Genomic DNA, 26,895 nt, shown 5'->3' on the forward strand with positions numbered 1-26,895 from the left:
TAGGCTACGCTGCACAGGAGAATCTTCTGATGGTATGACTGTATCGTTAGAGGTATTTCGTACTTTTGATATGGTTTGTTTTCTTCATTTAAATGAGACCAATAAAATAAGAGACAATGGTTGTTACTCAAAATGGTTCTGTACGTCATACAAAAGAACTTAGTTCGGTCTAACCGAATAAACTTTAGTTTGCTTATCCTATTCCTTCAGACCAGATATCCGCATTTCGATCGCTACACAAGTTCTGGTATGACACAAACATACATTACAATAATCTTGTTTGGAAAAATCAGCGAGCTAGCATGTGTTCGACTGAACTACTGAGGTCATGGTCAGTGTTGAAGACTTGTGGGACTTGTTAACCACAACACAATAAAGTCGAATCATGGGTCAACTTGTAAGATTATTGTAAGTTCAAACTGGAAAGAAAACATTAGTATACATGGTAATCAACGATACGGAAAAAGTTTGGAAAGTGAAAACAACGTAGCAATTTTATGGAAGGCTGCTGAAGAATGTTCAACAATTAGCATTACGTGACATATTACGTTAATAAAAGAAGCATCTAATGAAGACCTAGATAATGATCGGTTATGTGCAAGTCATGCCCTTTCTCGTAATATGCTGTCTTAGGATGCATTATAATATATATAATCATGACTGTAATATATCAGGCAGAATATATGACTGCTCTATGTGGAGATAACTACAAAATGAGCATCAAAAACATTGCAGAAAACCATGTCATGTAGTTGTGAAATTTACTTGGGTTATCTTGGTATTTATATTTTATATATTTGAAGTGGCTAGTAGTTCATTTCGATAGAAAATCCAGGAGGGATCAGGACAAATACGCGGTATTTGTAAATGAAATTATGGACTTGCTAGACGCTATTTACTGATTCAGAATAGGTCCTAAAATGATTCAAACCAAATACATTAGACTTGCTGAATAAACATTATGAACGAAATTCAAAAGCACAGGAATATTAAAATTTAAACTCTTCGTAAAGTTCCAGTATTTGTATTTTCTGTTTAATCATGGAACTCGTCAATAGGAAATTAGTTGGTTTTAGGTACAGCTATGATTAGTCACTTCTCGATATATCTATATTCTATCAAGTATATCTTTGAGGACCTTATCTTGCGACTTCTGGTTTCACTGAGTTGGCACATTTCCATTATAGAAGGGGTTGCTAGCTAAGGTGTTGTCAAACTCCGAATACTTGTGGCATCTTCAATATTGTCTTAACCCCAGCCCAAATTTGTTCTTCAGGAGTGTGAACATCGTACGACTATCATGATAGGATGAGTCAATATAAGCAATAATGTGACTTCGAAGTAAGGTCTTAAAAGTTAGGTAGTCACATCATGTTGAATACGAAGCTGCGGAATAGGTACATTATCCTTGCAGCATAGACAACTGCACTTAATACTGACTTCGACCATAGTTCTACATATCACCCACAAAGGAGATATATTTATATGGTCACGCTATGTGTGCTTTGGACGAGAACGGTGTGACCTCTCTGTTTATTTGTCGATGTTAATATTTATCTTGGGATATGCTGTCGTAATAAGCAGGCGAACCAAATTCCTGAGTAACTGCCTAGCACAAATACTTTTAAAAGGCAACATCATAAGTTAGTTTTAAGATTTTACGGTAGAAGTGGGTGGAACCACTGTAGCATCTGCCTGTTCACTGCGTGCAGTGGAACGATCCGCGTCAGTGATCTTCAGTCTTGAGTGTTTTTAATAAGTTATACAACGAATAATGATTTTTTGTCCAACGTAGAAATGGTTCGGCCTAATGAATGATTTGTGTACGATTCTATAACGTTCTACTAACCCTAAATAAGTATTGAACTTACTGAATGACATGTTTTGCGAGGCTTATATCAAACTTCTCTTACGAAGCAAAAATAAACAACACAAACCTTTCTTAACATGATACGAATTATATAAATCGTCACATACTCACAATATGTCATCCTACAAATGACCTTTTAAATAAAGACTTAAAACGAAGTCACTCGATAGCATATTCTTCACTAGCGGTCAAGAATCATTCAAAATCACGCTCAGGCCATTTTCAGCGCTAAAAGTGTGATATTGGAATCTCTCGAAAAGTATGAAACGTCTGTACCATCCGTGAACGCTTGCCACGCTTTTGCTGTCAGCACCGGTTATACGAATGACATAGGCAATGATTTTTTGAATACTTCGAAAAATATCTCATCAGTTAACGAGATCGGAACGCAATAAACCTGATACTATGTTTATAGGGTTAGTTGCACTATTGGATTTTGTTTTATCAATCAATTTTGGCCAAATTTCAAATGGTTTTTGTTATTCCGTTATCCGTTGTTGAAAAAAGTTACATCTGATAGGTTCGTCATTTATATGTATCAAAAAGCATTTTTCACTATTGTTATAACAAAGACATATGGATTAGAATGTTTAAAAATTTTGAGTCATAGCTCTGATGAAACTTTTATGGACAAGATACTTCTGGAACCATAATTAAGTTTTAAAAATTGATTTCGTCCTATTAAAAACCTACTGCATTTCATCGGAAGTGTTGGTTCGTACTCATACACTAATTGTATTTGCAACCCATGCCACAATATTGATGATAAAGTTTTTTTAAATGTACTTTCTTACTGCAGCCTATACTTTTTAAGTAATTCATAAGAACAGTGTGCGTTTATCTTACGAGAACTTATTTTAAAAACGACAGAAGTAATTTTTGAGGTTTTCTGAATAACTTGGACGTTTAGACCTGAAGCGATGGTCAAAATGGCTGAAGATGTTTTACTTTGCACTGCAGTCTGGGTGTTCAACACATACGGTCTTTTAGGCTTTCGTATACATAGCGATCTGAATTTCATTTATTGTGTCGCCACATTTGAGATATGAGGAGATTATTTGATAGCGTCATATCGTTTATGACACGAATTCTGAGTATGCGGGGGTTGTGAGTGAAGACCTCTTCCTCCGTAGTGATTTTGTGGACGTATGTGAATTTCAAATGGTTCAAATGGTTGAGGACGGAATAGAAGAAGCTTTCGCTTAACGGGCTTCCGTGTCTGATAGCAGTGGATCACCAATACCTCCAGGTAAGAACCTAGGTATATGAACGATAATAGAGGGAAAAAAAGAATTTGGTAAATCATAATAATATGTTATCCTTAGTCCTTAAGAATAAGTCAAGTTTTCTCTTAAAGGACTCCTGGGAGGTCGCTTGGACTAGCTCAGTCGGCAGCGAATTCCAGCACTTGACAACTCTAACGGAGTAGAAGTTGTGTCTGCAGTCTGTTCTGCTATGTAGGGTCTCCAATTTCTGGGTGTTACCTCTGAGGTTAGTGTTATGACTAAGCTTAAGAAGTTGTTTAAGGGGATGACCAGAAGTATTAAGGATACTATAAGTCATAAGAAGATCACCTCTAAGACGCCTATACTCTAACGGGTAAAGGTTAAGTGATTTGAGGCGCTCTTCATAAGGTTTGAATTTGAGACCCCGAACTGATTTCGTGGCTCGACGTTGTATACGTTCCAGAGTGACCTTATCCTTTTGGAGGGAGGGAGGAAATACTATGTTTCCGTGCTCTAAGTGGGGACGAATAAAACTGTTGAAGATTATGTGGAAGGTTCTACCGTCAAACTGGCCAAAAATGCGCTTCAATGTTACCAGTGCAAGGTTTGCTTGAGAGGCGTTTTTGTCACAGTTCGCATACGATTTCAGGTCGTAGGGTACCAACACTCCTAAATCTTTTTCAACTTGGGAAACTTCTAGAGGTGAGTTACCTAAGTTATAACTATAGTCTGCAACATGTCTCAGATGGACTACCTTGCACTTTGAAGTGTTGAAGGTAAGTCCGTTGTCGTCTGCCCAACTTTGAAGTCGAGTCAGATCCTCCTGCAGAACTAGTATATCATTGTGAGTACGTATCTCTCTCCAAAGTTTCACATCATCAGCAAAAAGCAATAAATCAGATGAAACTTGTTGAGGAAGATCGTTAATATAAATCAAGAAGAGAAGAGGTCCTAGTATTGAACCCTGGGGGACCCCACTAGGACATTCCATAGCCTGAGAGAGAGTGAAGTTAACCCTGACCTTAAAATGTCGGTTTTCTAGGTATGAAGTGATCCAGTCAATTAAAGGGGGTTTTATACCCAATCGTCCAAGCTTCTTGATAAAACATGCATGGTTGACCCTATCAAAAGCTTTTGAGAAGTCCAGGTAAATGACGTCAACCTTCCCCTTGCGATCAAGGATGGTTGTCCATTTATCCACCGCAGTCAGCAGGTTGGTCGTACAAGAATGACCTTTTCTGAAACCATGCTGTTGAGGCGAGAAGAACTTTGAGGATGATAAGTGTTCTAGTATGCCGTCGAATACTAGGGATTCCATAATTTTTGAAGGTATGGAGAGAAGGGCCACTGGTCGGTATTGAGTTTTACTTTGTCGTAGAAGCTGGGTTTGTTCCTTGCAAATTTGTCCATAGAGCTTGAAAATGCATTTCATGAGGAACAATTGGTCTCATATATTGTTGAGAGAGAAAATCATAAACTATAATTTGAATCTACTGCTGACAAAATAATTCATGAAGTGAAGGTGTTATGCTGTTCGCTTATGGTTTTGTTCAGCCTGCTCGTTTGGAATCAAAGTTCAGTCTCTGCACAATTATTTCACAGATCACTAATTTGACGAAGAAAATGTAGGACATGGATGGTGGGAAAATGTCAATAATCAACCTCAACAAACGTATTAGGGATTAGATAATATTGCTTTTAGGTTTTCGACTGTTCACAACAGTTTTTAGTTGATGACTGGAAAATTCATAAATTCAACCGTTCAAAAGCTTGGTGAAGTGTTTTAAAAGATTTGCCCTAAATGTGTATATAAGATTAAGAAAAAATCTATCACAAGATGTTTAAAATTTTCATTCAGACTACGACTTAGTTAAAAAAATATAGTTTGAAACATAGCTATATATAATACGTTTTACAGCAACTGAGCAATCCTCAACTTATTTTGATGGAGTTTTGTTTTCTGAGCTGGATGGTTTGGTCGTGGAGCTTTCATCATTCTTCTGAACGACATCATCAGCACAAACTTTGGGTAGAAGCTCTTTGAACTTCTTCAAAAAGCTAAGCGCTCAGACATAGTACTCGTAGCGGGTGGCTTCGATGCCCAATTAGACAGGTTAAACCGAACACAAAGACATTTAGGTGGGTATTTTAGTATCCCATTTCAGCGAACAGATAGTGGTGATCGTCTGTTCCAACTGCCCAGACAATCGTTTATTTTTAGCAAGCATTAATTTTAAGCATAAGAAGAGACATTGTGTTACACGGCGATCACCTGTACCAAACCAGTGATTTACTCAAACAGACCATATTTCCATCAGTCATCATTAGAGAGGCTCGACAGAAGATTGTAGCTCGTATTAGAATGCTTGTTTAGAATCTGATCATGCTCTAATACGAACACACATTTGCTTGCCCCTCAATGGACGCAGAAAAGCCGCGATAAGAAGACCCATTAGGGTTCAACCCAGTGACGAAAAAGCTAGAAGTAGATTCCAGGAACAACTGGGTTCACATCTAGGCAGTTCTGTAAACGAGACTGACCCAGATGCTGCTTGGAAAGACATACGAACAGCTGTGGAAACAGCAGTCACATCTATTAGTAATTTAAGCCATAGGGTTCCAAAAAACCAATGGATTTTTTCCAAGTCTATTTCACTGATGGATTCGTGTAAACTCATCCCATCAGGCTCCAAACATGACGAAGAGCGTAAACAAATCAGATCTAGGTTAACTAAAAATCTAAGGAACGATCGCGAGCAGTGGTGGGCAACGAAAGCAAAAGAGATGGAAAAGGCAGCGGCTGTAGGTAACACCAGGCAACTCTTCAGACTAACAAAAGAAACCAGAATTATGAAGTCAAGTGTGAGTGAGACAATCTCAGAAAAAGACGAAACCCTTATCTGCTCTTAGCCCAGACGTTTAAAACGATGGGTGGAACACTTTAAGGAGCAGTTCAGCTGCCACAACTACCCACTATTCCCAAACAGTCTGATTGGAACATTGAAGTAGGCCCTCTGACCCTACCTGAAGTTCAAAAGGCCTTAAATAATCTGAAACGAGGAAGGGTAGCTGGTCTTTATGGATTGGCTCCAGAGGTCTTTAAGGACGGTGGTCCAACTTTATCGACTAAGTTGACTAATATTTTGGCTGAAATCCGGGAGTTGGACGTAATCCCATCTGACTGGCCACAATCTCTGATTGTCCCAAAATATAAGAAGGGGACAAAATCATCCTGCGATAACCAAAGAGGAATTAGTTTGACTAATATAGCATCTAAAATACTTGCCTCAATAATTATCGAGCGCCTAACAAAAACTAGTGAACTGCAAACACGAGAAAATCAGGCTGACTTCAGACCTGGTCGTAGCTGCTTCGACCACATATTCCCTATTCGTCAGGTTTAAGAACACAGGCATGCTTATCGACGTCCGACAATGGTAGTTTTTCTTGGCTTAGAAGTAGCATTTGACTCTGTAGATCGAGAGGTTCTGTGTCAGTGTCTGTCATTGAAAGGTGTACCTGAGAAGTACATAAACTTTGTGAAGGCTCTTTATTCGAACACTACCAGTCGAGTAAGAGCTTATGGCGAACTGTCATCTGATTCTGCAACCTCAATTGGTATTCGACATGGCTATCCACTATCTCCATTTTTGTTTAACTTCATTATAGACCTATTGCTGGAAATAAAACTCTCGTCGACTGAATTTTCAGGAATCGATCTCCTACCAGAGGGTCCACTTATCGACTTAGAATGCACAGATGACGTAGTCCTGTTTAGTGAAGACGCCGATAACATGTAGAGTCCTCTGTTAGCACTGAGTAACAATGCCAGTATGTTTGGAATGTGTTTCTCCCCATCCAAATGTAAATTGTTACTCCAGAACTGGCCTGCGTCAACACCTGAACTGAAGATAGGGAGTGAAGTAGTCGAACGCGTCGACAACTTCACTTATCTTGGAAGTCTGATCAGCCCTAATGGGTTGGTGTCTGACGAAATCTCAGCATGGACTAAAAAAGCTCGTTTGGCTTTTGCCAACTTACGTCACCTTTGGCGAAGAAGAGATATCTGTCTATCAATTAAGGGACGAGTATACTGCGCAGCAGTTCGCTCTGTTCTACTTCACGGCTGTGAAACATGGCCATTAAGAGTAGAAGATACTCGTAGGTTACTAGTATTTGACCACAGATGCCCTAGAAATATTGCTCGCATCTGCTGGGATCGCCGGGTAAGTAATAGTGAGGTTAGACGCAGGGTATTAGGGAACGATAGTAAATCAGTTAATGAGGTGATGAATCTTCATCGACTGAGATGGTTGGGCCATGTGTTACGTATGCCTGGACATCGATTACCACGACGCGCTATTCTGATTGGTATTGGGGATGGTTGGAAGAGAGTTAGGGGCGGCCAAACCAAAACGTGGCATCAGAGCATGAAGTCACTAAATTTCGGTCTGAGCCATGTTGGTAAATGCAGACTACTTGATTGTGGTTCACGCTACTGTCATAACCAATGGTAGAAGACTCTGGATGACATGGCTCAGAATCGATCACAATGGCGTAGGTGTATACACTCTTTGTCTCCGTTTAATCCGTGAGATTGAAATTGCCTCATATCTTTCTACCAATTAATTCTTTCTTCCCTTATTATATCCCAATACACAATCTCTCTTCTATATATTACTACCATTCAAGTAACTACTTCTTTGAATTTGGTATTCATCTTGTTTTTTTAATGAGTTGTGGCAACTTGGATCAATGCATAAATGTGCCTGGTCCTACGTTTTATCTGACTGACCGACTGAAAGCTCATGACAAGAGTATTAACAAACCGACAAATATGTCTGATGCAACTGTCTTGTGGACTATGGATTTCCCATTAAACTGCCAAACCTTTCCTTTTGACCAATTTGTTTAGGCACCAACAAATTATCCAAATTACGAAACGAGATAAATCGGAATTTCCAAAACTCTTCTATGGTACCTAAAGAGATGATTTAATATACTGATAAAAAATGGATTCTCCTCACTTTGCTGAAACACACATTTCCAAACCCCGACCTTACACAAACGATAATGTCGTCAGATGTGATTCATCCATCCAACAAGATAAAAATGATCAACAGAAATAGTAATATAAAGTGTTCAGCCGAAAGAGGCCTGAGTTTGCAACTAAAGACTAGCATTACTCTCATCAAAGGGTTGTAAATTTTACTTTTTGTGGCGCTAATGATGCTCTGAATCGTCATTAGCAAATGTGACATCTAATTAAACATAAACTGATTTGATCTATCACGTCACTAACAAAACTCAAACAGCCACTCATACACATGTAAAGCTTGGCTAGTTCTTATAGTTTACTACATAGAAAGAGTGCAGATAAATTCCTGAGCGTGAGAATGTCTTTGAAAATAGATAGTAAAAAACACAATTACCATTTTGTATGGTGTAAACAACAAATTCCTTATGAACGAAATCCCCAAGGAACAGAAAGAAATGTTAAATGCATAGTACATATTGACTACATTTTACACCAAATGCTTGCTAGGATTACCCCAGAAAATCTTGTTGCCAAACACCCTGAAAATGGAAGGTTTCATAAACACCGGTTGGGATGTCTCTCTCCAACAACCCGTATGTCTGACCTTTCATGGGCTTATTTTAGTGAAGTTCAGTACTTTTTAAAGAGCTGGCAGCATATTTTTACCCTGATAATTTTCGAGAACGTTTTGTAAACCCTTCTTAAAATAAAAACACCTACCACTTCATTCCAGGATGATGATGCGTACTTTTCTAAAGGTTTTTCAAACGATTCAGCCAACGCTCTGGTATGAAGTTCACTTCCACACTCTGAAGAAGCTTTGAATAGATTATTTGAGGTTGGTGACTTGTGACTTTTCAAAGGTTGGAGTTCCCTAATGATTTTCACTTCGTTGAAGGGATAGACAACCATTAGACAAACTAAACAGAGACATCTGATTAGTGATCATTGGGCAATATATCAACCAAAATGATCTTTCAAAATCCTTGGTGCAGCACTGGAGTTCATTCTGAAGACTACTAATTGGCATGCTAATAACCTCACAAATGATCCCAATGAAGCTACGTTTCTTACTGCTGATGGCTTCAGTGAACTGAAACAACTTCCAGCAGTTTTCGGATAACACCACTTCCTGGATGAAAATTCGTTAGACTATTTAAATTAGAGAAATGAACACAAACGATTCTAGTTTGTATTTCATATTAGTGTTCATTTCTCCTAGTTATGAGCATGGAGCGTTTCGCACTAGTCTGGGGAAACATCCTCAATATCAGTCATTTACAAATCTAAATGATTCATCTCAAGCCAATATACAATTTTATTGTTCTAGGTAACCAATTTGATACGAGATACTGAGTTTATCAGACACCCTGAGTTAGACCACATTAAAATTTAAGATGTAATTTTTCCCTTCTAAATTTTAACTACTGCGTAAAGACTAGCCTTGGCGCTTTCTGTTTTAACCATGAGAAGTAAAATATTTTGTCGCGTTTGCAAATCTATTCATCTTGTGGGCATCAGCTGCGCTAGCAGGTCAAAGAACAACAAAATCTCCTCAAAGATAAAAAATACCATTTTGGTTTTCGTTAGCTCTAACCATATGAGGGTTAAGAAAGATATCATGTAATTTATTATAGGGTGAGTATTGTGCTCAAGCTTTAATTTACAGCGCTATGTAATTTTACTTATAAGAGTATTGAATATGAATGGGATACAAATGGACTGGTCGAAGTTGTCTTTGAAGCCCTATATGCGCATGGTTGAATTATGGAATTTACGGTACCGAGACTAAACAAACAGCACTGGGTGAGGATGGTTAACCGAATGATGAGGCTGTGAAACTTAATTCGTGAGATTGTTAAAATATCAGTTACAAATGCTCGGCCACTTTATCTTGATACAGCGATAATTGTAATTGTAATTGGTCTAAAATGTTCATATTGGGTTAAATCAAGGTTGAAAAACAGTTCATTTATTTACTGGCTTCTGGATTAAGACTATAGTTCACATAGCTTTAGATCATTCAATTCCGTGAAAATGTGCTGGTTCCTTACCTTCCTCGAAGTTTTGGGTCCTACTATTCTTTAATACTTTTATTCCGCAATATAATCCCACCTTTTTAAAGTGTATACTTAATGATTGAATTTTTGCAGTCATAAGTTTTGTTATTTTGACTTCTCTGATTCCTATAGTGTTAACTTCTATCTGATATGTTGTGTTTCACTGTAACATGACCTATAGCGTGTTTCTATTAGGTCCTACGTCATTGATAATTGATCTAGATTTATATTGAGTGTAATACTGTGCTAAACTAAACAAATCTGTTCAGTTGAGATTTGGATAAATCTCAAAAAACGTTCGTACATCCTCATAACAAGTTTTTCTATTCAACTTTTTTTTACAATGTATGACTACTCAGGTTGGTGCAGTATTTTGTGTGTCATTGAACCATCTATCTTGGTTAATGAAGTGATAATACAAGAAATTCAAACACTTCATTTCTACCCGATGTTTCTGCTGATGATGTCGTTCAGAAGGACGATGAAAGCTCCAAGACCAAACCGTCCAGCTCAGAGAACTAATCTACATCAAGTGATAAGATTAATTTTACCTTTACTCAGCAAGATTTCAACAATACTTTACCCCCCTTAACAATTGAAATTCATTCATAGGAAAACGATTAAAAAAAATAACCTTGATTTTTCACATAGAAACTCATATATGTTTATTTTTATGTGTTATAGAAATATGTTTGTTTCTCTTTTCTTTCTTCACACATCATTGATATTTCTAATGAACCAATAGTAGTGAATAGTGATTTCGAAATTTCTTATATAATTACTTTTCTTTTTTTTAATTTTTTTAGAATTGAAAAACAAGTTTATCAAAGTATTATCTAATTTGATCTACGTTCCAGATAAATTTTTTTTTGGTGCTCAATGAACAAAGATTTATATGGTAGGTCAGCTGTTAATATACCTATCACTTTAACTATAATATTCTGTTAGTTAATGTTTTTTTTTCACTGCGATGTTGATTTTTTTACGGCGACAGTTGATATGTAACTGTATTGTATAATTAATAGAAGAGAGAGAAATCCATAATGTTTTTTTTATTTTTAATTAGCAACAAATTTCATACATACACAAAGTCTGACATAATTACTAAGTGAATGACAAGTTAAGTATTATTTATTAAGAAAAATATAATCTTCATATGAAATGAGGTCTACGTAATTGCAGAACTATTTTTAAACTGACTACTATATATATATATATATATATATATATATATATATCGTTGTTGTTAAGCCGTTCCCTTCAATCTCCTAAAGTTCCTTAGGATTCACATTTCATTTTACTAAACTGTATGAAACATTAATTTGAAAAGTTAAAAATTTGCACTAAATAAAGTTATATTTAGTTGTCCTATGTATAAATCAACTGAATAAAATTCATCTTGATCATTATAAATAGTAAATGGGGTGAAAAAAACAATAAATGTTAAGAAACAGAGTGTTCTTATTCGTATTGATTGGGGTCCCCGTGATTATCATGATTAGTGGTTAGAAAAATGGCTAAAAACGGTTTAGAATGACTCTGGTGCATACGTCCTTTGTCTTCTTCCAAAATCTGAGATTCGAAATTCCTCATGACTGTTTTATGCTTTTATTTCACTCATTTAGATTTTCTTCTCGATTCATATCTTCTATGACTAATCTTTCCCATTACTACTGATAACGTTACTGCCTCTATTATTCTAGGATTTCACCTGACAATTTACTCTTTCTGTACTAACGGCGTTTGGCAACTTGAACCAATGTACAAATTTGTTTTTATTTTTATTTAAACACATAAATATTGGTACAAGGAGGCACCAGATACATATGCGCCGCACAAATCTCATTTGATTTGTGTGTGGGCTGTGATACTGCCCGGGTGCCCGAACTGAAGCAGGATGTACAAATATATCTTTTTTAACGTTGTGACTGACTGACTGTTTCTAAAAACATGGTGTAAGAAATGTATTTTGCTTCGAACCTACTTAGAATCATTTTCAACATTTGGAGATACGAATTGTTTGATCTAAAGTGCACTAAGAGAACATAGTACCAAATGGTCTCGAAACTCTTGTTTTATCTTATCAAGTTAGCCTTATTTTAGTTTCGTTTTTGCTCAAATTACACTCACTGACCTTGATTACTTCATTTGATTTAGTGACTTGATATTGCTTAACATAGTAATTTAACCCCTGAACTAAATTACCTGAGTTTATTTGATAACTTTTAAAAGCTTTCTCCATTGTCACATTTTCATTATCACATGGTTAACTTAGATCAAATCGTGATGTTATTCATACGAAATTAAAGTTGGGTAATGGTGAGTGTAATTGACTTGAAAATTTCGAATGAAGGGATTTAATATGAACTATGGTTAAAGGTTGCTTATACTGTTAACTAATTGTAATCCTTATGTGAGATATCAATGGAGGTGAGATATTTTCACTTTGGATCTTGATTCGTTCCACTCTGTGGAACTTCTTAAAGGTTATTTAATTCAAAATTGTCACAGTCGATTGTTGTTATACTGTTTTTGGTCAAAAATCTGTATTTTCTTCCTTCCCATTGCATTCTTCTCCCTTTATTCTTAATATTTCAACCGAAACATCAAAGTTACTTTTGAGGGACATTATGAAGAGACTTTTAAGTATTGTATGTAATTTTCCATGCTTAAGGGGTAGAGCCTACCTCAACTTCAATCGCTAGTTTCTTTAACTATGAATGAGAAACTATTGACCGTTCAGTACTTGTGATTCCTTATTGTCTTCTTTAAATATCAATATTACATAACTTATTAGCATGACAACAGATAACAGTCGTTTGTATATTTGATAAAAATGGCGGGTATCATGCAGTAGTTATGAATAGGGTTGGTTAGAAATGTTAGCTAAGTATTCAGTATCGAAAATTATCTGTTGAACCAATGAGTTTCTGTTTTTATGACCTTAATTTTAAAAAGAATCTTTACTTTCTTGGGCAGACCTCAAAGGTTTAATGTTGGTATTCAATAACATATTAATCTGTAATTTTTCTTGATTGGTTGGAAAACGTTAGATAAACGACTTGATAAAAATTAATTACTTAAGAACATTGGAATATAAATATATTTCGCTGACTTTATTTCGAATACCGCTAAATAAAAATAGAAGTCTTATGACTGATCCTCCTAATATCTTTCACCTAACTAAAGGTGTTTGGTATGACAGTCTCCAGTGTTGGTAATTAGAACTATTCCTCACATCACTAACATTCACACTGATGAAAATAATTAAGTAATGTACTTGGCATTTGATTTTCATCTACTATAGCAATGTGTAAAGGAAGAATTTATATTTCCAAACCCATTAAAAGTTACTTAAAGCACAAAAGCTAATTGTTTTCTGTAAGGGATCTCTTTCGGGCTGATATAAGAGAGTTCTTTTTCCCTTTAAGAACAAAAACATTATTGTTTTTAGTTAATCTGACGGGGGTATAACCGTCTTGTTTCTTGATCTGACAAAATATGATAGTACTGGGCTTCTTATATAAAAGTTTAAAGCTTATACTCAGGAGGAAACATTACAGTGTCTCTTATAGAAATTTCTCCGGAAGGACATTTGTTATCGCTTGGGTCTTTCAAAGTTTGTGAAGTCTTGTTCACATTTTAAGATTTTTTGTATCTGGAAGTCTAACTTTTTCACTGAAGACAAGATGATGATTTCTGGAGATCAATTTTCTCGACCTTCTGTCTCCAAGTTGAAAATATGATCTTTTGGAGAAGTCATCATTCTGCTCTTTCTATATTAGTATTTTTATGAGTAATGTGATATTTGTTTTGAAATACTTAATGAATTACGACTTCTAATACTGTGGTTGTTACTGTTCTAGATTTTTTCACTCTTTCGTTAGTTGTTATGAGGAAAACTGGCAAAAGGGCTTGCGTAAACAGCTATATCTTGATATTATTGAAGATGCGTCATCAAGTATACGCAAAGCATTAGTTGTACGATGAAAAAAAACCAATATAAAAAAACGTTCTAAAGAACATGATTTATACAGGTTAAAAGCATAGGAGGGAAGCATATTGAAGATTATCAATACACTTAACATCCATTCGACTGTCCAAGAGCATGTTGTAGTTTATAATATCTTGATAATTAATAATAATGATTACAGTAAATAACAAGATACAATCTAGTAAAAATCACTTAGTGATATTATTGTCTCTACGGTTACATTTGGTTTGATAAAGTTATTTAGTTAAGTAAAGTGGCCGAAATGAGACTTTGTTCAAGAAACTGATCCACGTATCACAACTGAATAGACTGAATTACTGTCCAACTGATCAGATCTGCTACTGGTGTACAAAATATTCAATAAAATAATCACTTTAATTGAGACTGTGAACCGATCATCCACCGCTCATCTACGACCGCGAATACGAGAATCGAACCCAAGATTTTCAGTTTCATGCACAAACGCTTAACCTCCAGACCACTGATCCGACATCCAACGGTGTCAATGTTTAATTCCAATCACTACACAACATTTCACGACCATCTTCCATTGTCTTTTGTGTAACACTGCATCACACCCGACACTTTGTACTCCACTTGTCACAGCTTCCGATTGGAACCCCGAAAATTACCTCTCAAAGCTAGTCGCTAGTGAGCACATGATAATTATCAGTATCGGGATCATGTACCTATACAAACTGCCGGGGAGTCCCATACTGAGACGAAATGACCGTCCAGTTCCTTCAGGTTCTCAGTGGTGGTCTGACATTAATCGATTTGTAATCCAAATAAAAACTCAACAATCTCGACAACCATAGACCGAAAATAATCATTCTTTTAATAAAAAATCATTAACCAAAAATAAGTGACTTTTACACAAGTGTGTTTTTGTTTACTGAAAAGTAAAAGCTTCATTAACCTCTTGTTTTATTTCTGGAAATATGTTTATTTGAACAGTTTTCTGTCAGTAATTTGATTTTCTTGAGTATTCACCACTGAGCCATATATACAATCACATTCATAGTTACACTGTTTGTTTAATCTGTAAAAACAAAATATCATTTGAAAATAAGTTATAGGAATAAGGTGATAGTCTATTTCGAAGACGGTAATTGATGGATTTGTTATTTAAGATTCTTTTCATTTACAAACTAAGCTGATTTTAGAGATGAAATTAAGAGGTATCCTTTACAGGATAAGGGGTAGTCAAAGATATAATGAAAAGTACTTTGTTGTATTTAAATTTATGATTATTATCATTGAATTGAACTGTTTCTTCTGTTTACTGACTTGTATACTCTTCTCGAAAACATTATGTTTATTTTACATGTAAATGAATGAATCAGCTGTCAGAATTCAGACAAATTAATAAAACGAATCGTTCATTTATTCTTCTCAGTTGTTGTGAGATTGGTAGTGATAGTTGTGGCGCAGACATATCAATTATATATACTTTTTTCGAAAATGTATACGTGTACTAGTTTCCCACCCCTTTATTTTAGCCTGAACTGTAAACGCTAGACATACAATAATTTATTATAGGAGCCTATCGTTATTACGGTTTTTATGATCACAAGACAATACATAATGAGCATGTTTGTCTGTATGTTTATGTGTGTATCATGTACATTAAGGCTGGTTGAAGTCAATATTACAATTGAAGTAATAAGGAATGGCTCTGTACTAATGCAAATTAATCCTTGTCAATAGATAAAGGACTATATGTATTTATTACTTCATGGAGCAAAAAACTCCACATCGTCAATTAACAAGAATTAAACCATAGTGTAGTTGATGCCAAGGGATACAATTCTATATGGTAATTCTGTTAATTATGTTGTACTATGTGTATATTTGTGTACATATATGTAGATCAGTAACATATTGATTTAGGTTCTTCATTAGATAGAAAGTTGATTACTTTATTACAAATATTTAAAAATTTATTCTTTGGAACATGGTACTGATCGGTATTATTATCATTATTATTAGTAGTAGTGGTAGTAGGTTAACACGATGGCACATTGAAGTCATTAATTATTCTGTGGTAATGTTGACACGGAAAAATTATCACTCTTTTTATTATCAATCTTAACTGCAGAACTGAGTGACTCTAGATCATTTTACTTGGACATTTTAAAGTAAAGGGAAAACAAGAATGTACATTAGAATTTAAAATTTAATGGTTTGGTAATCACTGAAGAACTTGCAAATAGCCAATTTTCTTCAAAAATGAGTTCTTTTTTTATAAATTAGCTGATTTTACATATCTAATGTAAATACGATTTGTAATCAGTAGGTGTTTATAGGAAGTGTTTGTAACATATAGGGTGCTTAAAATGATTTATGCATTAATCAGCAGCATTTCTGATAAGACAATAAGATCTCCTATACTTGACCCGCCAAATGGAAATATAAGAGTCTGGAATCCAACCTGAAATCAGGTTAATAAATGCCTACTAAATATAAACAAAAGCTATCATTCTAATAATTTTGTCGTCAGAATGGACATCAAGAAAGGAGGCAATTACAAAAAGAAAAGAAACTCCTTGTGCGTATTTAGCTATAGTTCATTAGTCTATTTATCGCATAAGAAATGAGCATAGAGTATGATATATCTTATACAGAACATTGCAATCTAATTTACAATTGGCCAAGTTTAAGGCAGACTAAATCATTTAAGAAACTGTAACATGTGAATCAAGGAGTGTTGTTTGTCATATAAAATAAAATCGAATCGTTAATGTTGGAGCTGACTAATATGTAGTGTTAACTTGAATCAGTTTATAAGTGAAATAAAATCGTAAGATAATTGATCAGTATTCCCTATGGCAAGCTTGACAGAATAACTAAGAAACACACTGAGTTCCTTTACTGTCGCATGATTCTTGCAGCTGCAAGGATAATTGATCAGAATAAATGTAGGTGACATAGGGTAAGAGAGAGAATAATGGAATCACAAATCAGAAATTACGTAATATGTAGAATAATATGAATTAGGTCAGATATAGTAGATAGATGTGGATGTTGAATAAATTTCTGTAAAAGGTTGGCAAATGTGATAATAATAATAATAATGACTGGTAAGATATGTAGATAAAATAAGTTCAGGATATAAAAATGAATATTAATCAAAATTAATGTCACCATATTATGAAATTGATTATTAACAAGTTGACCCTGAAGTTGGTCAGGGTAAAAGAAGCGGCTGGACATATTTCTTTTGGATGCAAAGCTCTGACTTTTTGATCCGAATAGCAATTGCCTCAGCCGTCTGAAGGATTCTCAGTCTGACAGAATTAGGTAGACTGCTGTTAACACGATATATTATTGTGAAAGATTGCTCGATGTTGGCTCTATGTCCCGTTTGAACTAAATGGGCTAAAATAGAGCTGTTAACCGTTTTGACTACACCTTTACTTAACCACACTGGGAGGTGCTCACGAGCTCGAGTAAACAAATCCCTAGAACATCTGCCTATATAACTTGCCCCACAGGAGCAGTTGAATTGATAGATACAGAAAGAAGTGGCTAGTCTAGGCAATTTATTTTTCAATATCGGCGTGATCATTGGACGTGTGGAAGACATTAGTTGTAGTTTACCTACATTAAAGGCCTTTGGATTGATCTTCGTAGCTTCAGTCTTAACATTTCACTAGGTACATCGCTTCTGAATTGTAGACGTATATACAGAAGTTTTTTATTCACAGTTAATCATTCTTTCTGCTCTCTTTTACTAGCTATGTTTTTATTTATAAATTTCTCTGGGTATCCGTTTTCTCTCACGGTCGTGTATAATGCTTTTGTTTCATCTTCGACCATATCTTGAGATCATATGGTCTTGATTCTATAGTATAATGTCTTAATCAGGTTCCGTTTGTACTGTAGAGGAACAAAACTAAGAAAATTTGTATACTGACCCGTCCACGATGTTTTCCTGTTTATGTTTCTCCTTAATAAACCGTCTTTTCTCCTTGTAAGTAGAACATCTAGAAAAGCTATTCTACCTTTATATTATTCTATATATTACGTAATTTCTGATTTGTGATTCCATTATTCTCTCTCTTACCCTATGTCAACTACATTTATTCTGATCATTTATGTTACCATTTTATTTCACTTATAAACTGATTCAAGTTAACACTACATATTAGTCAGCTCCAACATTAACGATTCGATTTTATTTTATATGACAAACAACACTCCTTGATTCACATGTTACAGTCTCTTAAATGATGTACTCTGCCTAATTTACAATTCACAAAAATAAAATAGATCAGAGGGGGTTTTGTGGAGAATCTCGATCTCTGGCTCGAGACTGGTAGGTCCTGGGTTCGAGTCTCGCGAGTGCAGGATCGTAGATGCGCACTGTTGAGGAGTCCCATAATAGGACGAAACGGCCGTCCAGTGCTTCCAGGTTTTCGATGATGGTCTAGCTTCAATTGACTCATGATTTCAACTATGAAAAAAATAAAATAATAATGTAATAAATAAATTACATAAGAAATTATGTAATAAAATGTTTTATTCCAAAATAAAACAAAGAAACATTTCTTATAATTATTCAGGGTGTGGTTTATTAGATTTCCCACATTTAATAAAAGTACAGTGAAAAATATATTCCATCTTCTTTGATTATTGTATATTATAAATACCAGAAAAAAATAATAAGCAATTTACAAAGATAATCTAAACTATACAGAAATAAGCATGAAATTAATGAAAAGGAAGTATCTTTCTGGTTCTTATCTTTTTTTAGGTTGGATTTTTTTGAGAACAAACTTCAATGACAATAAAGTTTTACAGACCTACTTAAATTAAAGTTTATATTTCCTAATGCCAATATATATACACTATCACATTGGATATAAATTTTTTATTTGGATAAATAATTATCCTAATATGAGATCTTTTAGGTAGATATGATAAAGAACATTTCAAGGTATATTCCAAGCTTTTAGTGATATATTCATTGAATGAAATCCTAATAGAAAATTGTTTTAGTTCTAAACAAATTCATTCCAATCATTATGTAGGATGTGGTAAGTAAGACTGGTAGGTCCTGGGTTCGAACCTCGTGAGTGTGGGATCGTGGATGCGCACTGCTGAGGAGTCCTATAATATGACGAAACGGCCGTCCAGTGCTTACAGGTTTTCCATGGTGGTCTAGCTTCAATTGACTCACGCTTTCAACTATGAAAGTATTTTTTTATCAACTAGATATCCATTTACTGAATTGTGAAAAAAATATTATAGATAGTTTTTTTCATGTAGGCTGGAATAAAGTATAATTTAATTTATCCTTTACTTACTTACTTACTTACTTAAGCCTCCTACTCCCATTGGAGCATAGGCCGCCAACCAGCATTTTCTAACCCACTCCGTCCTGGGCTTTCCTTACTAGTTCTGTCCAACTTTTGTTCATTCTTTTCATGTCTGTCTCCATTTCTCGGTGTAATGTGTTCTTTAGTCTTCCACTTTTCCTTTGGCCTTCAGGATTCCATGTGGCAGCTTGTCTTGTGACGCAGGTGGGTAATTTCCTTAAAGTGTGTCCTATCCACTTCCAGCGCTTCTTACTGATTTCTTCCTCCGCTGAAATCTGGTTTGTTCTCACTCACAGTAGGTTGTTGCTGATAGTGTCTGGTCAACGGATCCGAGGTATCTTGCGTAGACAACTGTTAATAAACACCTGTATCTTCTGGACGAAAACCATCATCCATTTTTTCCGTACAAAATACTAAATTAAAAAAACGTTGAAATGTTAGTCTTTAACGATCTGATAACTGGATGTTTTATTTTCCATATTATTAAATAGTTATCTGAAATAGATCATTAAAATATCTTCTATTTTTTGTAATAATTTGCTTAAACATAATTATCTTTCATTATATTATAGTTGTTGAGGAAGAGCACAGTGGAGGTTCCGACAATAGAGAAGGATATAAACTCAGTTTTCATACTGGGTCTTATCCAACACAAATGTTTATTGAACTTCAAGAATTAGTACCAAGAGTGGATGGTGGATTACAATTCAATGAATCAATTTTTAAAATGCCAGTTGCAGCTCATTTTCGAGTTCTTTGGTTGGAAACAGCAAGATGGGTGAATTTTGAAGAAAATTTTAATGAAGTAGAACAACGTTTTACAGAAGCTCATGTACCACCTATGAAATTTTCTTGTATAAATAGCTTCAGGGATAAATTACAACAGAGTAAGAAATTAATTGTTAACCTTTTTTGTATTATTCTTTATTGTATATTCATCAATTACAGGGAAAAAAACATTATTTTTAAAAAACAATGCAAAAATAACTTTTCAGTAGTCCTGTGAAATATGAAACTTTTATTCCAGGTGTGTTTACATCAAAATCCTTAACTTTTTTTTTTCTCTATAAGGGGATATTATCGGTTAGCAACCATATGTGTTGATTATTGTTTATTTCTTTTATTTTTTTCCACCAAGATTTTCTTTTCTTTAGAAAACAAAATATATTGGGATTAGTTCCATGAATAAAATAATTTACCCATCACATTCCAATGTGAGACGATTTTCAAATTATCCAGTTAATACAAATGACTTATTTCGATAATGTAATAAGATGACGAAGATTATCAGAATTATGTAATGAGATATTAGCGCACAATACATTTCAAACAATCTGATCACAAATAGTATACTTGTTAAGAACATTTATATATAAAAATAAAAGATCAACTAAATTCAACTTAGTATTGTTTGTTTGAATCTTCCCATTGATGTTTAGGACTGCAGCTGGTCAGTCTCTTATTGGCATATGTGGATACTGTGCGTATTGCTTCGATATAACCTTAATTCACAAGTATTATAAGCAAAGATGGATAGTGGCTAGCAGTGGTCAACTAGACTGGAAATGGGGGGTAAAAATAGACAAGGTTAATAATAATAAAAACAATGTGAAAACAATTTGACACTTAATCACTCTGGATAATAAGCTAATATTACCAACGTAGGTTTAAGGAGAGAACAAACTGGTTTTGAATACACAAAGGGGGTTTAAATTTTTGTATGACTAAGGCTTCAATAAACCTTAGTATACACCCTTTTACACTTTTATACAACACCACAAAAGCCGAGTTAAGATCAATCTTATGACCTGTTTCAATTATATGTTTGGTAATAGAGGATGATGAATGTTTATCCTCTACTCTTTTATATATAAATGTTCTTAACAAGTATATTATGTGTGATCAGATTGTTCAAAATGTATTGTACGCTAATATCTCATTACATAGTTCTGATAATCTTCGTCTTCTTATAACATTATCGAAATTTATCAAAGGGATTAATTGCTGTAAATTTCTTAAAAGAAGACTCCCTTCACATACAAATGACTTAATTTAATGTTAGTAAATAATTCATTCAATGCTCAATTTTGGAATGATAACTATTTATAACAGGTATTTACACTTGTTTTTTTTATAACCGTTAAACACATCTAAACTATTTACATCATTTCATGAATATCATTTATATATTAAGTTTAACTATGATTAAATGGCTTCCTTAAGCTGATTAGTTTTATATGGAAAATTAAATATAAGGATTAATCATTTCGGAATTAAGATTGGTATTTTTTATCATGATTGACACCTATAGATTTCTACTAATTATACTTAATGGAAGTAGTTGAATTAAAAACCAAAAAGAAGGTAAAGATCATTGAATTATGAGTATAGTTACTTTATTCAATAAGACTTTAAATGTTGTTTATAAAAAATAAGACAGAACTGATTGTTTTACCTGTCTTAACCAAATAAGTATCTAGGTAGCATCATTTATTGGGAAACTATCTATTCGTTGAGTTTTTTTTTCTTTTCAGTAAAAGGGTGATAGAAATTTATACACAAAGTTTCAACAAATGTCAATATGTATAGTTGTGATGAAATAAACTCTTGATTATAAACGGAACACTTTAAGTAGAAGAGTTTTGTTATCATATATAGTTTAAATTATGTAATTTTATAAAATCTTTATAAATTTTGTAGATAACTATAGTCGTCAAGTGCTAAACTAGTACGTAATAATTAAACTATGATAGTGTCCTACAAAGATTTTCAGCATATATAGTAGAAGGAACTGTTATATTTATTTAGTATTTATAAAGATTGGTACAAAGGGGCACCAGATATATATGCGCCACACAAATCTCATTTGATTAGTGTGAGGACTGTGATACTGCCTAGGTATCCAAAATGAAGCAGGTAACTGTTAGATATTTAGTTTACTATTTTATATAAACAGTATAGGTCACACATTTCTCTTCTAAAAAAGCATGAATTGTGAATATATATCAACATTTATGGTCAACTTGTTAAATAAGTTGAAACCAATGGTTTAATTAATAAAGGTTTGACTGTTTCTTTTTTTTTCTTTATCATTGGCACATAATATTAAGTATCCAATTCATTCAACATTCTTTTTAATTTTCTGACCTATAGAATATGTATACTTGAAATCATAATTCAGTTGAAGCTAGACCACCGTAGAAAACCTGGAAGCACTGGACGGCCGTTTCGTCCTCTTGTGGGACTCCTCACCAGTGCGCATCCACGATCCCGCCTCGCGAGATTCGAACCCATGACCTACTAGTCTCGCGCCAGAGCACTTAACCACTAGACCACTGAGTCAGCCGGCATCCAGCGGTGTTAATGTCTAACTTCAACCAATCCACGAAATCTGAGCAACGGTTCACCAACTGTCTTCAGTGAGTTGATATCTCTACAACAGACTACTGAGGAGTCCCACAAAAGGACGAAATGGCCGTCCAGTGTGTTTCCAGGTTTTCTACGGTGATCTAGCTTCAACTGACTCGTGATTTCAAGTATACATAAAAATTACTTAAAAATCTCCACAGAAAACCCTCCATATAGAATATGTATTTATGGTTGCATTTTATAAAGAAATAGTCTTAATATTTAGTTGATCTACAATGATACAATATTGAATATTATTTTAACTCGTTTTTATTTACATTAGTGTTACAGTCAATTTAACCTTGATCGTAGTTAGTTACTATATAGTTATATGTAAAAAAAGAAGTTAGAAAATTATGGTTGATAACTTTTACTCCAAGAACATTTGTGTTCTGTTTTGTTTTTTTTGCTTTGTTTTTGCATAAAATAACAATCAATACGTAGATATATAAATATATAACTTGACTTATAGTTGTTATCAATCATGAAGATTTGTTCATGTGAAGAAGAAGAAGAAAAAAAAAAGAATCTACGTAACAATTATTTAATTGATAAAATGACACTAAATTTTTAGTGTTTGTTGTATGATATAGTTGTCGTTTTTTTGTTGTTTTTTTTTTTTGGTATTTATAATGAGTAACATTTGGTTATCTAAATGTCTTTGACATCTTATGAATTAGTTTTTTTTTCATTGATTTTTTGACTCATTTATTACATATTAGAAAAAAGAAAATGTTTTAGAGTAATAGTTTGTCAGATGACTCGTTTCTTCTTTTTTTTAAGTATTCAGTTGATAACGATGGTTTGAATTCGTCGACAATGATAGAATCTTTGTACATAAATAATGTAAGAAGGTGAACAAATAGTTCAACGTAAGGATGAGTATTATTGAAATTTGTTATTCTTAATGTTAATGGTTTATCAGTAATAAATAACTCATATTAATCGATAATGAAGTGTTACTGTAGAAGAATCTTGATTTTCTTAAAAAAATATATATAGTCATTTCTAGGTGTTTTATTTATTGATTTATCAAAACACATAAATATTGGTACAAAGGGGAACAGATACATATGCGCCGCACAAATCTCATTTGATTTGTGTGAGGGTTGTGATACTGTCCAGGTGCCCAAACTGAAGCAGGTGGCTTTCTTAGGGGACCACACCCGGAGCCTGTCACCTAAAGGTCTAATCCACAAGGCACTGGAGCATCGTGAGGAGATGCAGTCCCATGATAGACGGCAACCAATGATTGATTCATACGCCATTTGTCCCCTCAGGATACTGAAGCCCATGTGCACGATTGGTTTGGAATGAGGGTTTTCCAACTCCTCTAGGTGGACTCAGTGTCCACCGACCCGGTTTAAGCGCTGGACATTCAGTTTTCGTCCTCTCAGTTTCGTAAACAATATCGTGGCCACGAGAAGGCAGTGAGTTGGACTTCCCTAGCAGTGGCTATATACGCGTGGCCATGTAAGAGTATTTCAAGAGGGAGAGCGGACTCTCCCCACTCTCGGCCGTACCAGGGCATTTGGGGGCTAGGTGTGAAAATATGTATAAATTAATCGTGTTTTTTGGGAGGACATGACACGAGAATCGTTGTTCGACCCCAGCGTACTATTACGAGACTGCAAGTAGACCAATGACGCTGAATAATAATATTTCATGTCTTTGATAAAATCACCGAAAATCTTATTCGTGGATTCTTGCATAATCGCTGAAATTAAACACTTATCTATTGACATTAGATTGTAATTTGGATGTATTGGTAACTACTATACGTTGGAAATAAGGGTCAGTAAGTTCCGACTTGATGGTTTTATTCTTCTATTAGACTGATAATGATTTCATTTTATATAAAATTATTTTTATTCAGATAAAGTTTGAAACTAACTTTTTTATGGTGTTCTGATATCATGCTTTATCATTTGTAGGACTTAATACCACTGAAAATTAAAACCATATGTATGAATTTATTCACCTTAGGAAAATTGAGTTTTGTGTTGCAAAATTTTATTAGATAATTCATATTACGTGGCGGTTTCATATTTATTCAATTTTAAAGAAATGGCAGTGAAATGACAGGGGTCTCTTATGCAACTTTATAATTCACATACAATAAACCTTTCCTTCTTTTGTTACAAAGATGTCATATCAACATGACATTCATTCTACGCATATCAAATTGTAAAAATCTTCACTGGCCAATATTTGTTAAGATTACTATGATATCCTGGATTCTGTTTATGTTTTATAGATTTTTATAGCTACGGTCATCTGGATTTTGCTTAGTACATTAATCTATTCATTATTTTTTACATATTGGTGTAGTGATGATCAAGTAGGATATTTTTGATGCATTGGTTTGCATTTCAGTGCCACTTACTTGAACTAAGAGGAAAAAACACTTGTATTTCTGATATGGAGAACTAAAATATGGGAAAAGAATATCTTTAGACATATGACTAAACATATGCATATTATGCCCTTAATTATACAATGAATGAACAAAAACGTCATTGGTAATAGTATGATTATCATTTTATAGATTGACTTAACCTCATTCTTTTGTAGAAATAATTAACCCCTTATTATAATATTTATACTATTAATTGATCATCGTTATTATGCACGTAACGGACTTTTAAACGGTATTTGAATTAAAAGATAGTCTCAAATCCTTTTTGTATTTCGTATAGTATTCACTAGTGACTAGCTTTGAGATGAAATTTCTGGAGTCCTACTGAGAAGCCAAAATCAGTGGAGTACAACCGTGTCAGGTGTGAGACAATGGAATATTTTCGTGGAATGTTGTGTATTGATTGGAATTAAACACTACCACCGTTGGATCCCGACTCAGTGTTCTAGAGGTTAAGCGATGACGCACGAGATCGAAGTTCCTGAGTTCGATTCTCGTATCCAGGATCGTAGGTGAGCACTTCTGAAAGGTTCTATATTAGAATGAATAGACCATTCAATGCTCTCAGATTTTCAATAGTAGTCTAACATTGATTGGTGTATGATTCCAATGCGACAGATGATTAAAAATTCTAGATATCACAAAAAGAGTATTATCGGTTCAATTCAATTCCAAAAAAACTTTAGTGATTACATTATGAAATAAATCACGTTATTTCAATGTATTGATTGATAAATGAGCAATTTCTATTGGTTCATTGTAAATTCAAATAAATTTTATCATTTATGAAGTTTGGGAAAAATAAATTCGTTGGTAAAACTGACTCCGATAATTTAGCAGTTTAACGAATAGAATAAACCTAGAATTATACTTCGTTTTTGAGTAACAATAGTTACTTTAAATAGGAATAATATATATTTGTAAAATCTCAGCGAATGAATTTGAAGTAAATCCAACGTTTTGCCTGGTAATCTGGTCCAAGCTTTTTCAAGGAAATATAATGGGAACATGTACCACCAGAATCACCTTCATCCTGAGAAGATATAAAGCTTGGACCAGATTGTCAGACGAATCGTTGAATTTACTTCGAATTCATTTGCTGAGATTTTACAAATATATTATTCCTTTTTTAATGTCTTACATCAACTCGGCGCTCAAATACTATGAAACTATTAGCTCTAATTTAGACGAAAGTTCTTATATAAACAATAGGTACTGATTTAAGTTTGATGTTTCAATCTACTATTCCAAATAGATTCACTAGATGTTTTTTCCATTGATATACTACTGAATAAATTATCATAAAGAAATAATTATCCTTCTGTAAACCTTATTTGATCCATATATCATTTAAATTGTATTCATTATGAATGCTATTATTCATTGAATAGATCATGCCTTGTTTAATTTATGATGACTTAATGTACATAAAGCTAAATGTGATTAAACTAACATCATTATTGTATCACTAGGGGTTTGTTTCGTGAACAAAATGAATTAAAAGAAAGAAAATAATTTATACATTTTTTTAAAAAAAATCGTTACACTTGGTTATT

The 26,895-nt window shown here is 34.0% G+C and overlaps 2 protein-coding genes across 2 annotated transcripts; one reads left to right on the top strand and one right to left on the bottom strand.

The window, feature by feature from the left end:
* Positions 1 to 11,142: 11,142 nt before the first annotated feature.
* Smp_180970 (hypothetical protein) lies at positions 11,143 to 25,381 on the bottom strand (the record flags this gene model as incomplete). Its single annotated transcript, XM_018796145.1, has 2 exons — positions 11,143 to 11,199; positions 25,307 to 25,381. 2 exons carry the CDS (start codon positions 25,379 to 25,381, stop codon positions 11,143 to 11,145), a joined length of 132 nt encoding a protein of 43 aa, XP_018650387.1.
* On the top strand, positions 20,168 to 20,518 carry Smp_191220 (hypothetical protein; the record flags this gene model as incomplete). The annotated part of the gene is made up of 1 exon (XM_018796146.1): positions 20,168 to 20,518. The coding sequence occupies one exon, from the start codon at positions 20,168 to 20,170 to the stop codon at positions 20,516 to 20,518; it is 351 nt and encodes a 116-aa protein (XP_018650388.1).
* Positions 25,382 to 26,895: the final 1,514 nt, after the last annotated feature.

The sequence above is a fragment of the Schistosoma mansoni genome, chromosome 2, assembly GCF_000237925.1.
Source record: "Schistosoma mansoni strain Puerto Rico chromosome 2, complete genome".
In the NCBI taxonomy this organism is placed as follows: Eukaryota; Metazoa; Platyhelminthes; class Trematoda; order Strigeidida; family Schistosomatidae; genus Schistosoma; species Schistosoma mansoni.